The following is a 15,855-nucleotide window of genomic DNA, read 5'->3' on the forward strand; positions in this document are numbered from 1 at the left end:
AGCTGCAGTGTAAGTTGTCGTAACTTGTCAAGTGACTCAGAGCTTAGACTTCTTCTCACTGAGCTGCAGTGTAACTTGTCAAATGACTCAGAGCTTCGACTTCGGCTCACTGAGCTGCAGTGTAACTTGTCAAGTGACTCAGAGCTTCGACTTCGGCTCACTGAGCTGCAGTGTAACTTGTCAAGTGACTCAGAGCTTCGACTTCGTCTCACTGAGCTGCAGTGTAACTTGTCAACTGACTCAGAGCTTCGACTTCGGCTCACTGAGCTGCAGTGTAACTTGTCAAGTGACTCAGAGCTTCGACTTCGTCTCACTGAGCTGCAGTGTAACTTGTCAATTGACTCAGAGCTTCGACTCCGTCTCACTGAGCTGCAGTGTAACTTGTCAAGTGACTCAGAGCTTCGACCTCTGCTCATTGAGCTGCAGTGTAACTTGTCAAATGACTCAGAGCTTCGACTTCGGCTCACTGAGCTGCAGTGTAAGTTGTCGTAACTTGTCAAGTGACTCAGAGCTTAGACTTCTTCTCACTGAGCTGCAGTGTAACTTGTCAAATGACTCAGAGCTTCGACTTCGGCTCACTGAGCTGCAGTGTAACTTGTCAAGTGACTCAGAGCTTCGACTTCGTCTCACTGAGCTGCGGTGTAACTTGTCAAGTGACTCAGAGCTTCGACTTCGGCTCACTGAGCTGCAGTTTAACTTGTCAACTGACTCAGAGCTTCGACTTCTGCTCATTGAGCTGCAGTGTAACTTGTCAAATGACTCAGAGCTTCGACTTCGGCTCACTGAGCTGCAGTGTAAGTTGTCGTAACTTGTCAAGTGACTCAGAGCTTAGACTTCTTCTCACTGAGCTGCAGTGTAACTTGTCAAATGACTCAGAGCTTCGACTTCGGCTCACTGAGCTGCAGTGTAACTTGTCAAGTGACTCAGAGCTTCGACTTCGGCTCACTGAGCTGCAGTGTAACTTGTCAAGTGACTCAGAGCTTCAACTTCGGCTCACTGAGCTGCAGTGTAACTTGTTAAGTGACTCAGAGCTTCGACTTCATCTCACTGAGTTGCAGTGTAACTTGTCAAGTGACTCAGAGCTTCGACTTCGGCTCACTGAGCTGCAGTGTAACTTGTCAAGTTACTCAGAGCTTCGACTGCGTCTCACTGAGCGGCAGTGTAACTTGTCAAGTGAATCACCTGCTACTCGCTTTGCACAGAGCCGTGTGGCAGCCTTCCCTAGGTATGCGGTGAGCCGCTTGTTACCTTCAGCGCGCAGTCTCGGTACCCATTGTTGACTCAGCGTCTCTGTTGTTTCTGTCCAGTGACCAGTGTAGATCAGTATCAAAGATTTGTCGTGCGTGTCTAAAACTATGGAGAAAACAGTGTGTTCGACGCTGATAGTTTCATTGTGGAATTGGAACGTAGGCCAGTACTATGGGTCTGTTCTACAGCTGATTGTTTGAACAAAATATAAAAGATCTAAACATGGAATGAGATTCGTAAAATGTATAACAATGATTTTGACACCTTGCTACCCGTGGAACAGAAAATCTAAGGTAAGCATGTGTGAATATTTTTCTTAATTTGTTGCAAGGTATATCTTGTAGAAATTTATCCCCATTAGCTGATTGGTCAGTACGTCTGACTGCCATATAGCGTGACGGGGTTCGACTCTCAGTAGGGTCGAAGATTTTCTCTGTCCGGGAACTGGGTGTTTTGTTGTCCTCATTGTTGTTTTATCACACTCGACAGGCAAGTCGCCTAATGTAGTGTCTATTGAAAAGACTTGCACGTCGGCGGCCATCAACGCCATACGATCATTTCATTTAATCTCTGTACAAACATACGGAACTAATACATCGTATTGCAGTTTGTTCTGAGCTACGCGAAAAGACGCTATAAATTATCTTCCTCAATATTTACGACTATTAATCCTGCTGTTGTGTTCGGGACTATATGACCCAAAATGGTTATTAATTTCGTTTTTTATTATGTAAGTATCAAAATAACTTTATGAAATTTGACGACTTTAAAAATGCAAGGGCACTATGTGATTAAAATAGTTTTAAATTATTTAAAGTCATCTGACCATAAACTTTCAGAGTTACATACGTAATATTTGGGACAATATGACCCTACATTAATATGATTACTCTTCAGTCAAATACTTTCTTGTTGCCTCATATATTATAGTAGTAATGACTTCCATTGTTCATATTTACTCTCAACATTCAAGTCAACAAAGGTGCTCCGTTTAAAACAATAGCCTTGTATTACGAGTAGTCAACTGTTCGAATTATCCATTCTTTTTGGCCAGTTTGTGTTCTCTAACGGTTGTCAGTCTGAACTGTGACAGTATGTCAATTACAACATTGACTGCTGCTGTGTTGGAAGAATCAGTAAATAGCTCAACAGACGAGTTACCACTTCCCAAGTTCGTGTAAGTAATGCACCTGAAAGCGAGAGTTCTGACGGCACTGACGACAGCCCACAGGGTGTTCAGAGTAGTGTACTGTGTTCTACTTCTAAAAACAGGAACGTAGAATGTCAGTGGCAACCACCAGCACAACATGACCGCCGATCTGCTTTGAACGTCATCAGGAGTGGCACGGGAGTTATCACGTGATGTAAAAAGTCCATTTGAAGTTTTATTTTCTACAGCACTTCAGGAAGAAATAATAGAGATGTCAAATATTGAGGCGCAAAGAGTTTATGATAAACAATGGCAAACACTGATATTCTCTTTTTCATGCATACTTAGGACTTGCGGGTATATATCGCTCACATGGGAAATCTACAAAAAGTTTGATGGATAAGGATACTGGGCGGAACGTATTCCGAGTAACCGCGTCCCTAGAATCATACTGTAAAGTAGTGCACGTCTTGCGATTTGATAAGAAATCCACAGGAGAGGAAAGACGGCGTACTGATAAACTCGTTGCCATTTGCAGTATCTGGGAGAAGTGGTTAGAAGTCCTCCCTAAACTGTATAATCCAGGGGAATACGTGACGCCGTCAAGCGGTTGGTAGCATTTAGAGGCCACTGTCCATTCAAGCAGTACATCCCAAGCAAACCTGAAAAATATGGGATCAAGATACGGACTATGGCTGACAGCAAATCTTCATATGTACTGGAAGGCCAAATTTATGCAGGTAAGGAGAGTGGAGATGCACCAGAAAAAAGTCGTGGAATGTTGGTAGTTGCTGATCTTACCTCTGATCTACGAGGTGAGTGTGTAACATGGGACATTTTTTTTTACGTCAAACAATTTGGGACAGCTGCTCCTGAAAATGAAACTGAGAATGTTAGGAACCATACGTAAAAACAGCCCACAGCTTCCACAAAGTATGACCAACAAAGAGATTCATAGCTCTTCATTTTAGTTCACAAATGACACTGTGGTGGTTAATTAAGAATGTTGCACCAATGAGCTCTCTCCACCATGGTGAGAAATAAGTGACAGGGCTGATAAAAAGCCAAAAATGATATTAGACTATAATTCAACCGAAGGGGCTCTAGACACACTCGATCAGCTAACAGGTACATATGCATGCAAATGAAGAACCAGTAGATGGCCCATGATAGTTTTCTACAATATTCTTGATGTTGCTACTTATAATACACATATCTTGTGGACTTCGAGCCACCCTAACTGGAATGCAAAAAAAATTGAATAAACGGAGAATATTTTTGGAGGAACTTGAAAAGTCACTTATTACAGAGGCCATTGCATCAAGAAAGGATTTTCCAAGAAGAGAAGATTCTTTGAGAAAGGCCAGGAGCATCCAAGACCCTGAAGTGACAGGTGTGGCTAAATCAGCACCAACAAAAATCTCTGCTAAACGTGCACGCTGTTAACTTCTCTCCTTCAAGCAATGACACTAAAACAGACATGTTGTGTGGAAATTGTAATAAACATGTATGAAAAAAACATACGTGACCTACTTGTGTCCAAAATGCAGTAAGTAAGAAGGAAAGAAAGTGATATGGGCAGACGGACAGATACATTTTTGTGGAGATGTCTGTTTTCATAATATACCTTGTATGAATATTAAAATAATAAATTTTCTTTAGTGAAGTTCTGTGTATTATTATTATTATTATTGTCACTATGATCATTAACGACGCACTGTAATATAACAACACTGTCGATGGCTTACAACTGTACGAGAAATACGTATGAGTAGTTTTCAGCATTTCATTATGTCGGGTCAAATTGAAACAAAGAGTACATTTGTATAGTAAAAGTGAGCGGAACAGGTGGGTTAGAGCGGAAGACAGGTTGCTGTGAGCGGGTCTTCGGTTCCGCGCCGAAGACCGGCGGCGAAGAGCGGCTCACTGTGTGGAGGGCTCGTACTTTACAGAAGCAGAACACACGGTTTTGCTCAAAGGACACTCTCATCTCTTGCGGTCGTAAATTGGCCCACTTTGAGAAACGAAAGAGGCTAACTGTACGTGAAGATGCGAAAGATTTAGTTAGCCTCGTTACTGAATCTAAGCGTACACTACCATTCAAAATTACTGTTACGCAAGAAAGAGAGTCTTACGACCTTAAGTCAGCTCTGAAAACCTATGAATTTTACCAACGTACGTATTTCAAAAGCACAGTGGATCAGACTGATTGCTGAACGGCTAGGGGTATTGCAAGTTCGGTCAACTCTCAGTGGAAGAGATCAAGGAACACTACATCTTGAAGATGAACGAGAAGCCTTCTGAAATTCAACAGGTGCAGTCGGAAACACTTCACTGTGTCCCTAGGCTGTATGAAGAAAGGGAAAGGTATTTAGTTAAAGTGACTGCATTTCGAGAAGAGGAGAATACGAATGAGTGGGAATGGCACTTGTAACGTTATTGATGTTGACGCCATTGCACACAGCACCTTTCATTTTCTTCAGCTTTTGTATAATTTTGTTCTTAGACCTACTGGCGTAGAATAAAAACACATGTATGACATGAAACCTGTATAATTTTTTGTGTTTGTGTCGTAGCATTTATACTGTTTTTGTATAACTGCTTTACAACCATTTTTGATTATCTCCAAATCAGCTTTTTGCCGCTTGAGCCACTATTTACTTACATGCCCTAAGCGTTCCATTGGTTACAGGTCTGGACTCTTGGGCAGACGAGTCCATTTCAGGAAGGCTATTGTACACGAACCATTGCCTCACTGTTGGTGCTTTATGACAGGGTACAACGGGGGTCATACGAGCCTAAGTGAAAACTACAGAACACGAAGACAGAGAGGAGTGAAAAAACGACTATACGTCAGTCCCAATTGACATAATAGAAGAGAGCTAAAAACAGTCACGTGGAAAAAGGGCTAAAAAAGACCACACAGAAACGGAGGACCAAAACTAAAAATTAAATGGCCTTCGCCATATTACTTTGGCGGACAAAAAGCAAGACACGGTCGGTAACTCCGACGTCGAACCCAAACAGGAACGAAAAAGGTTAAAAAATGGACATTCCATCAGGAAGTGGCGGGCAGTTAGAACTTGAGTGCAATGCGTACAAAGTGGTGCGGTAGCGCCACTTAGCAAATGACGATGGCTAAAAAGGCAGTGCTCAATACGCAGCCGAGTCAAAATAACCTCCTCCCGGCGGGAGGGCAGAGAGGAGGTCGTCCAAGCAGCTGGGAGAAGCTTCATAAACCGGAGCTTATTCCCGTGAATGGAGGACCGTTGGCGATGCCAAAGGGAGACCGCACTATAAACAGGAGAAACACCGGCATACCATATCTTCTGCGTTCTTCATGATGGCAGATACCATTCTAACCCAGGCACTTCCATCGGATTGAAAAAGAGTATAAGGTGATTCATCACTCCAGATTGGTCGTTTTCAATCGTCCTCTGTCCAGTGACTTCGCTCCTTACATCGTCTCAATCGTCGCTCGGCACTGAATGTACGGCTTACCAGGGGCTGGTCGACCGTTGTTGTCCATTCTGTTCAACTCGTTAAACACGGTCACTGTGCTAGTTGGACAGCTGATAGCACATTGGAACTCCCGAATGCTTTCTAGCGCTGATTTTATGCGATTTTTTACACTTCTTCCGCATTTTTTGACGGTCCCTGTCCTTCAGCACACCATATCTGCCTGGCACTGGTTTAACTGTTGGTTGTTCCACTGCGTTTCCACTTCACAGTCACTTCACCATCAGTCGACTTAGGCACCTCTACAAGAACTAAAACGTCTCTGTTACTCACGTGACATTGAGCGAGTAGGTTTACAAGTTACTCTGCTGTCTTGGCCGATCAAGACTGCTGTTACTGTTTCTGCATTGAGAACACAATCTTCGCTGCGCTACGGTATTTTATACTGGTGGGTCCACCTTTCGTAAGATGTAGTGAATTCCGCATTACACAGGGGTGTTCGGACCAGATAGTGCACTACCATCACAAGGCATCGTCGTCGTGGAGAGACAAGATGGCTGTCATCAGCAATCAGTTTGCAGGCGACTTCATCTGCTATACCATTCCTGCCCACTACTGTATCACTAGTATTTGCACGTTCCTTACTGCTGGAAGAGTTTGCAGACAGATCAGTTGCTCTGCCTTGACGAAACTCTTTTAAGGATCTGCTTTTAGAACAGGTTAAGAAGGAAAACGAGGTTTATTTGGTTTATAACAAGACAGAGGCGAGACGACAGCTAGTTATTTAGAAGTGCTCCCGCTTACCGACAAATGCTAGAGACGGAAGAATGTGACTTTTCACTTCCCAGCCGAAGCGTATATGGAAGGAACTTTTGGAGTTCCAGCTCGGCTGCTGTCGGCAACCATCTAAGGTGAAAGACTTATCACCTCATTTGCTCCACAAGTGAAAACCAAACGTCACTGTCGTTTGAGGCCTGGCCGTGAAACGACTGCAGGGCAGTTTCTGGTCGTGGTCACGCCAGTAATTGTGAGACTCTGGCTGAGTCACCGGTTACAACAAGAGAGGCCGGCTGGAGCAGTTGACTGCTGGCTGTGCTTCCTCTGGGCACCGTGCCAAAGGTGACCGCGATCACCACTTGACGCACCTCTCCAACGTAATATAAAGAAGAGACAGTCGCTATTGGCGAATATCAACGCCATTTATATTGTTAATCGCTCCACTCTTCACTGTCTGCCTATATTCGAAATGCCGGCCGCAGTGGCCGAGCGGTTCTAGACGCTTCAGTCCGGAACCGCGCGACTGCTACGGCTCTGAGCACTATGGGACTTAACTGCTGAGGTCATCAGTCCCCTAGAACTTAGAACTACTTAAACCTAACTAACCTAAGGACATCACACACATCCATGCCCGAGGCAGGATTCGAACCTGCGACCGTAGTGGTCGCACGGTTCCAGACTGAAGCGCCTAGAACCGCTCGGCCACACCGGCCGGCGACTGCTACGGTCACAGGTTCGAATCCTACCTCGAGCATGGATGTGTGTGATGTCTTTAGGTTGGTTAGGTTTAAGTAGTGCTAAGTTCTCGGGGATTGATGACCTCAGATGTTAAGTCCCGCCGACCGGCGTGGCCGTGCGGTTCTAGGCGCTGCAGTCTGGAACCGAGCGACCGCTACGGTCGCAGGTTTGAATCCTGCCTCGGGCATGGATGTGTGTGATGTCCTTAGGTTAGTTAGGTTTAATTATTTTTAAGTTCTAGGTGACTGCTGACCTCAGAAGTTAAGTCGCATAGTGCTCAGAGCCATTTGAACCATTTGTTAAGCACCATAGTGCTCAGAGCCATTTGAGCCAATATTCGAAATTTACTATGAAAAACAGTCTTGATCACAAATTATTCATTCCGGTGATCGGCTTCGACCACAACTGTGGTCATCTTCAGACCAATCAGCAAGAACCTACTTTTGGTGGTAAATCACTATTTTTACCACCAGAAGGAGGTTCTTGCTCATTGGTCTCAAGATGACTACAGTTGTGGTCGAAACCGGTCACCGAAATAAGTAACTTGTTATAAAGACTGTTTTTGATGGTAAATATTACTAATAACACTGATCACTGGTTGCTCCCACAATGTATTCAAAAGTAAATATTCGAAATGATTGATGTAAATGCGGGCGAGACATCTTGATACAAATGACAATCTTTTATGGTCCGTTTGTGTGTAGTTCAGAGAAGTCGCAGTTGCCCGAAGCTGGTGAAATCCCAGTGTTTTCTCCTGGATGCATGACAGTTACAGCCAATGCAAAGGACAGTTTTCTCACCAGCAAAACTTTCATTCATCAGTGGCGTTGAATTCATCTTCAGTAAGAATCATGGTCTTGACAAGACTGAGTTTTTGTAATCTCAATCGCTTTCGGTCTACACAGAATACATCATTCAGTATTGGAAGGTCAGGACTAACATTTATTTTCCGACAGGGACGTGCTAACACACTCTTTCATCTGATATAAGGACGGGTGATTTGAAGATAGGTAACCAATGTGTGGGAGTATTGACCAAGTAACGATGTGCATGGATTCCCTAAGTAGCACATCCATCGTTTCACATTTGGACTATTAAGCCGGACAGGCGCCCAGCACTCAACTGTGGAATACACCAGTTCGAGTGCCGGTACTCGAAGAGCCCCAACTAGTACCACAGAGATTATGAAGAATTATTTCTGCTTCTGCGCTAGGCATATGCTACTTAAAAGAAAGCGTCCTGGCAAAGGTGTCACCAAAGTACAACGGAAGTGTAAATAAAAATTTATAGTTTCTTCAGATCTTTCGAATGTCGCGTATTGGGTAGCAGTTGCCAATAATCCGCAGAGCCAAATTTTCTCGGCTGCGTTGGACGAATACAATATATAAATTAAATAAGAGAGGATCGAAGATTGAGCCCTGCGGTAAGCCATTATGTGGGGCCGACGTACGGCTCTGGTGGTCATGGAAGATGCCACAACGGCTGTGCGGTACGTGAATGGCATCCTCCAATCGATAGTGCAACTGGCGAGGCATTCGTCTTCATGGACGACAGTTCGCGCCCCCGTCGTGCACATCTTCCTTCAGGCTAACGTCATCGCTTGAGTACAGTGGCCAGTATGTTCTCCAGACATGAACCCTATCGAGGATGCTTGGGATAGATCGAAAAGGGCTGTTTATGGACGACGTGACTCACCAACCACCCTGAGTCACCTACGCCGAATCGCCGTTGAGGAGCGGATCAATGTCGACCAACAGTGCCTTGATGAACTTGTGGATAGTATGCCACGACGAATACAGGCATGCATCAATGCAAGAGGACGTACTACTGAGTATTAGAGGTACCGGTGTGTACAGCAGTCTGGGTCAACACCTCGGAAGGTCTCGCTGTATGGTGGTACAACATGCAATGAGTGGTTTTCATGACCAATAAAAAGGGCGGAAATAAAGTTTACGTTGATCTCTACTCCAATTTTCTGTACAGGTTCCGGAGCTCTCGGAACCGAGGTGATGCGAAACTTTTTTTGCTGTCTGTATTTGAGACCTTGTAGCAACTGTGGCGATTTATGGTGAAGGAATATAGGTCTGGGATTATTTGACGGACGCAGTAGAGTGGAAATTTCTTTAGACGAAATTGGTAAAAACAGTAGAATTACGATGAGATTCTACCGCCCTCTCTTCCTAGAAACCGAGGGCCTAACTCCACCATACGAACTCAACTGTACTAGATTCTTGCGACAAGGATCAGAATTGTGTTCTGAAATAGAGGTCTCTATAGGTGGCAGGCTCTTAACTGGCAGTGCCAGCAACATTTAACTTTTTGTCGTCTGTCATAAAAGGAAGGAGGCAGGTTACAGTCATTTACCACTGATTTACCAGATCTAGATTCCTTGGCAAGGATTCTCTCTGCAGCTTAAAGTAACTCACTATTGCAATTATCCAACTTCAAAATTATAAACTGTTAGCGATATTTGGATATGAATTTTATGACTCTGAAATATTTATTAGTTTCAAATGTGCTGCAAGTCTTACAACATTTCAATATCTTGGATATTCGGGAATCCAGCCGGATGTTCGCGTCGTTCTCGCACGATATTTCAACAGCGTGCCTCGCTGTCTTCTTCAGGTGCTACCTGAGACTGGTCCTTGGGTACCGCAAACCTACACACACTGACTTATACCTACAAGGCAGCAGTTGCCACCATCTGGCACAGAAGAATGGAGTGCTCAAAACACTGGTCCACAGAGCACAAATTCCGTCAGATCCTGATAGTCTGGTCACAGAAATAGAAAACTTACAATCAGTGCTCAGCAGGAATGGGTACTCCTCTAGAGATATCCAGAAAGCACTTCAACCTGCCAAACGGCCAAAGGATCCAGAAGAAGAACCAGAAGAGGCAAAGAAGATGGCATACCTGCCATATGCCGGACCTATCTCTGCCAAGATCAGCAGGATTCTCCAGAAATATGACATCAAGAGCATATTTTGCCCACCCACCAAAATTGGGGCTATGCTGGGGAATGTAAAAGATGACCTGGGGCTACGCAAGCCAGGTATTTACAATATACCATGCCAGTGTGGGATGTCATACATTGGCCAGACCACCAGAACTGTGGACATCAGGTGTAAAGAACACCAGAGACATACCAGACTCAGGCAGGCAAGTAAATCAGCCATAGCAGAGCATTGTCTGGAACTTGGTCATTCAATGGATTACAATGACACCAAGATTGTGACACAGACCTAAAGATTTTCGGACAGTGTCATTAAAGAAGCCATTGAGATTAAGGTCACAGACAATCTAATCAACCGTGACTCAGGACACCAAATCAGCACTGCCTGGGATCCAGCGCTTGAGCTTGTGAAAACTCAACGCAGGACACTCCGGGATTCTACAAGAAATAGAAGTGGAGACCGAGAGAACAGCCGCGAGACAAGGTGTCGGACATTAGAGACCAGATCTGACACACCACAGATCACGTACTCGACTTCAGAAGACGGCCAGGCCGGCCGCGGACGGCGGAGGGAACACCGGCGACCAGAGACGGACAATGTAGCCGCGTCTGGCGGGCGCCGCCCACACATGGAACACTCGAATCGGCGCGGACCGATTAGGGAACGCCCAGCTCCTCCCAGGCATAAATACTGGACTCGGTCGACCCAAGGACCAGTCTCAGGTAGCACCTGAAGAAGACAGCGAGGCACGCTGTTGAAATATCGTGCGAGAACGACGTGAACATCCGGCTGGATTCCCGAATATCAAAGATGTCAACAGATCGCGGGGAAAGCATGAAGAATTACAACATTTCAATAACTTAAAAAGGTACAATATGGCTACAAAACATATAATAATATCCCCAACAACTTTAATTACTTTAATTTACTTAAGCATGGGTATTTGAAAATCATCCCTAATTAAGAGCAGATCACACAGAGGTGACAAATGTCGTGCAGCAGCGATGTGTACATATACAGTGTAAGTAGGCTGTTTAGGTTTTATTATTGGTAACGCCGCCGCCACGTAGCGCTCTGTATGAAAATCACTGGCTGTGCCGTGTGCAGTCTGTGGCTGGTTGGCATTGTTGTAATACTCGCCATTGTAGTGTTGGGCAGCGGCAGCTGGATGCTAACAGCGCGTAGCGTTGCGCAGTTGGAGGTGAGCCGCCAGCAGTGGTGGACGTGGGGAGAGAGATGGCGGAGTTTTGAAATTTGTAAGAATTGGTGTCATGAACTGATATATATATATATATATATATATATATATATATATATATATATATATATATAATGACTATAAAGGTAAATACATTGTTTGTTCTCTATTAAAATCTTTCATTTGCTAACTGTGCCTATCAGTAGTTAGTGACTTCTGTAGTTTGAATCTTTTAGTTAGCTGGCAGTAGTGGCGCTTGCTGTATTGCAGTAGTTCGAGTAACGAAGATTTTTGTGAGGTAAGTGATTTGTGAAACGTATAGGTTAATGTTAATCAGGGCCATTCTTTCGTAGGGAATTTTGGAAGTCAGATTGCGTTGCGCTAAAAATATTGTGTGTCAGCTTAAGCACATTCGTGTAGAATTTTTCTAACGGGACGTTTCAACAGGTCGCGGCAGTATCGCGTGCACAAGGCACACAAGGTGCATTGGTGGAGCTGCTATTTGTACTCTGTTAATTCCCGTCACGCGCCCATACTCATGTCGGAAGGCTTTCCACATGAATCACTCTGAACGTAGAATGGTAGTTGGAGCTAGACGCATAGGACATTCTATATCGGAAATTTTTAGGGAATTCAGTATTCCGAGATCCACAGTGTAAAGAGTGTCCTGAGACTACCATATTTCAGACTTTACATCTCACCACAGAGAACGCAATGTCCGCAAGCCTTCACTTAACGACCGAGAGCAGCGGCGTTTGCTTAGGTTTGTCAGTGCTAACAGACAAGTAACACTGAAAGAAAGGCGGAAATCAATGTGGGACGTACTACGAATGTATCCGTTAACACAGTGTGGTGAAATTTGGCGTTAATGGGCTATAGCAGCAGAATACCGACGCGAGTGGCTTTGTTAACGAGACGACATTTCCTGCAGCGCCTTTCCTGGGACCCTAGATGACTCGACTGATGGTAGGTTCGAATGTGGCGCAGACCCCGCGAAGACATGGATTCAAGTTGCCAACAAGGCACTGTGCAAGCTGATGGTGTCTCAATAATAGCGTGGGCTGTGTTTACGAGCGTTCATTGACTGGAAATGGTTATTTTTGGCTACCTGGAGACCATTTGCAGCCATTCATAGAGTTCACGTTCCCAAACAACTATGGAATTTTTACGGATGACAATGTGCGACGTCACTGGGCCACAATTGTCCGCGATTGATTTGAAGAACACTCTGAACAGTTCGAGCGAAAGATTTGCTACCCATATCGCCAAACATGAATCCCACCGAACATTTATGGGGTGCAATGTAGAGGTCGGTTGGTGCACAAAATACTGCACTGGCAACACGTGGCAATTATGGACGTCTATAGAGGCAGCATGGCTCAATGTTTCTGCAGGGGACTTCCAGCGACTTGTTGGGTCTCGTCGGGCTGCTGCACCACGCCGTACAGAAGAGGGTCCGACGCTGTATTAGGAGGTGTCCCACGACTTTCGTCACTTCAGTGTATTTCTATGTGTGTTGTTAATCAGTTTCGGGCACAAAGGCACAAGTCGTCACCACAATGACGTAATACATACTTGTCTAGACAGATATCGGGTGATCATAAAGTCAGTATAAATTTGAAAACTGAATAAATCACTGAATAATGTAGATAGAGAAGTTCAAATTGACACACTTGCTTGGAATGATATTGGGTTTTATTAGAACCAGAAAAATACAAATGTTCAAAAAATGTCCGACAGATGGCGCTTAATCTGATCAGAATAATAATAATTAGCATAACACAGTAAGACAAAGCAAAGATGATGTTCTTTACAGGAAATGCTCAATATGTCCACCATCATTCCTCAACAATAGCTGTAGTCGAGGAATAATGTTGTGAACAGCACTGTAAAGCATGTCCGGAGTTATTGTGAGGCATTGGCGTCGGATGTTGTCTTTCAGCATCCCTAGAGATGTCGGTCGATCACGATACACTTGCGACTTCAGGTAACCCCAAAACCAATAATCGCATGGAGTGAGGTCTGGGGACCTGGGAGGCTGAGCATGACGAAAGTCGCGGCTGAGCACACGATCGTCACCAAACGACGTGCGCAAGAGATCTTTCACGCGTCTAGCAATATGGAGTGTTCTTTTTTTTTTTTTTTTTGGTTCTAATAAAACCCCATGTCATTCCAAGCATGTGTGTCAATTTTTACCTCTCTGTCTACATTATTCCGTGGTCTATTAAGTTTTCAAATTTATACTGACTTTTTGATCACCCGGTACATACACGACCAATAATAGCATCCACTCAAACGACACCCAGCCTCTAGGTGCTCCATTTACCAATCTGTGCCGCTAGTACACTTAGCCACAACCCAAAAGCACTACTTATGCTCGCTAGCGCGTGATAAGAATAACTTAGTACTAGGCAGCCATAGGTTTTTGGCACTCGCCTTTGTAATAATAACTTCAGCATATAGGAACCTGGCTTGCCTTATGCTCAAAATCTGCAATATACACTCCTTTAATAAGTAGTCAGAGGCTAGCCAGTTCGCCATTTAGATCTTACACTAGTAGTTAACCTTTGCTAAGAACTACAGAGCACACTCAAGTCTCTGAATTTGGCCACGCATAACGAAGTCAAGAACTGTAAGCGCAGCTACTGCTGCCATTCACAGTAGCCAGCACTGAAAACATGAACCAACGTTCGGCCACCACCAAGGGGTAGCCTCTCCATTGTAATGGACACCATGATATTCGGCTCACACACACATACTTTAGCACTTTTCCGCCACAGACAAGCAATCCTAACATCAGTGTTGAAACATGAACCCAACAGGTTAAGACACTGATCGTTCAGCACAAGACTGTGCAACCTTGCAGCAGGAAGTACCGGCACACGCTCACGAGGCAAGCCATTTGATTAACTGTCAAATGAGAACAGACCAGTTCAGACGTCTTCTCAGAAAGACATCCACGATTTTAGCGGCACGCACCTGATGCCTGAACCTGAGCGACAATAAATCACACAAACTAAGTACCGACTCAGACCCCATTTAAACGATATGATAAGAACAGTAGCAACCTACAGTAGTAACATCCAGTGTGAAGGATAAGCAACGTTAAACAACATGCACGATTCCAATTCGCTGCTCGCTCTGTTCATCATTGAAATCCGTGTAAGAATTGATTGTCCACCTTGTTTCACAGGCGCAGGAACCCAACATCCCATGCGACATGCGAAATGTGGCGACCTACTGGTCTCACGAAGCCACCTCTGGCGCCCACTACCAGCAGCTGCACACCGTTGCACACCACACACACCACGCAACAAAGAGACACTCTACGTCTGCAGAGTGCGCCTCCTCAGCCAAGAGCAGTCACGTGGCAACAAGTGGGGCTGTCGCGGAAGAGCGACACCAGCGAAATGTCACCGCACTTCATAAACGTGACGATTCAGATTTCCAGACGCCTGGACACCCGTCGCACTGGAGTCAGGCCTCACCTTTTCGACAGTGTCAGTACTGAGGCAGGGATAGTGATCATGACGTCATCATGGAGATGGCGGTTACTAAAGTTAAAAAATCCTCCAGGGAAACTAGGATTGTATTTACGCTATTTACGTTGAGGAATTATGGGAAAAGTTTTTAAGTGATTGTAAATGGCGCTCTGGAGACGTATGTGCCGAGTAAGTGGATTGTGGACGGTGAGGACCCTCGGAGGTGTAATAGTCAAACTCGGAAATTGCTGAGGGAACAGCAAAGAATGCGCAAATATCGACAGCAAAAAGTTAGTAGAAATTCGCTACCGAAGCATCCAACAACTTCCACCGTCATACCCCAGCGAAAGATGTCCAGATCACGAGGAAGTCCTCGTCAGACGTAAAATCCCTAAACGCAGTTCTAAGGCTTCTCTCCGCTCACACGTCTACCAAACTGGGATGGTAATAGAAGACAACAAATAAATAAATAAATAAAATGAAGTTTTGAAATCCACTTTTAAGACATCATTCACCTGGGAGAATCGAACAAACTTATCGTAGTCTGACATACTCCCGCGTGTAGAACATAGGCATCCGTGACGTACAGAAGCAACTGAAAGAGTTGACTACAAATATGTCGCCTGATCCATATGGAATCCACAGAGAGTGCTCTGCGACACTGGCCCCTACGTAATTTGCATTTATAGCGAATCTATCGTCCAGCGCAAAGTCCCTAGCGGCTGGAAAGAAGCGTAGGTGATTCTATATATTAAAAAAAAGTTAAAATAATAGAGCCGCATAATTACAGTCCAAACTCCTTAACATCGGTTTGGTGTGGTTCTTGAACGCACTCTAAGTTCCAATGT

The 15,855-nt window shown here is 44.6% G+C and overlaps 1 protein-coding gene across 1 annotated transcript; it reads left to right on the forward strand.

The window, feature by feature from the left end:
• The first annotated feature begins 82 nt into the window (after nucleotides 1-82).
• LOC126273449 (uncharacterized) lies at nucleotides 83-15,036 on the forward strand. Its single transcript, XM_049977004.1, has 4 exons — nucleotides 83-478; nucleotides 561-794; nucleotides 877-1,008; nucleotides 14,719-15,036. The coding sequence occupies exons 1-4, from the start codon at nucleotides 83-85 to the stop codon at nucleotides 15,034-15,036; spliced, it is 1,080 nt and encodes a 359-aa protein (XP_049832961.1).
• The last annotated feature ends 819 nt before the right edge of the window (nucleotides 15,037-15,855 follow it).

This window comes from Schistocerca gregaria, chromosome 5 (assembly GCF_023897955.1).
Source record: "Schistocerca gregaria isolate iqSchGreg1 chromosome 5, iqSchGreg1.2, whole genome shotgun sequence".
NCBI classification, from domain to species: domain Eukaryota; kingdom Metazoa; phylum Arthropoda; class Insecta; order Orthoptera; family Acrididae; genus Schistocerca; species Schistocerca gregaria.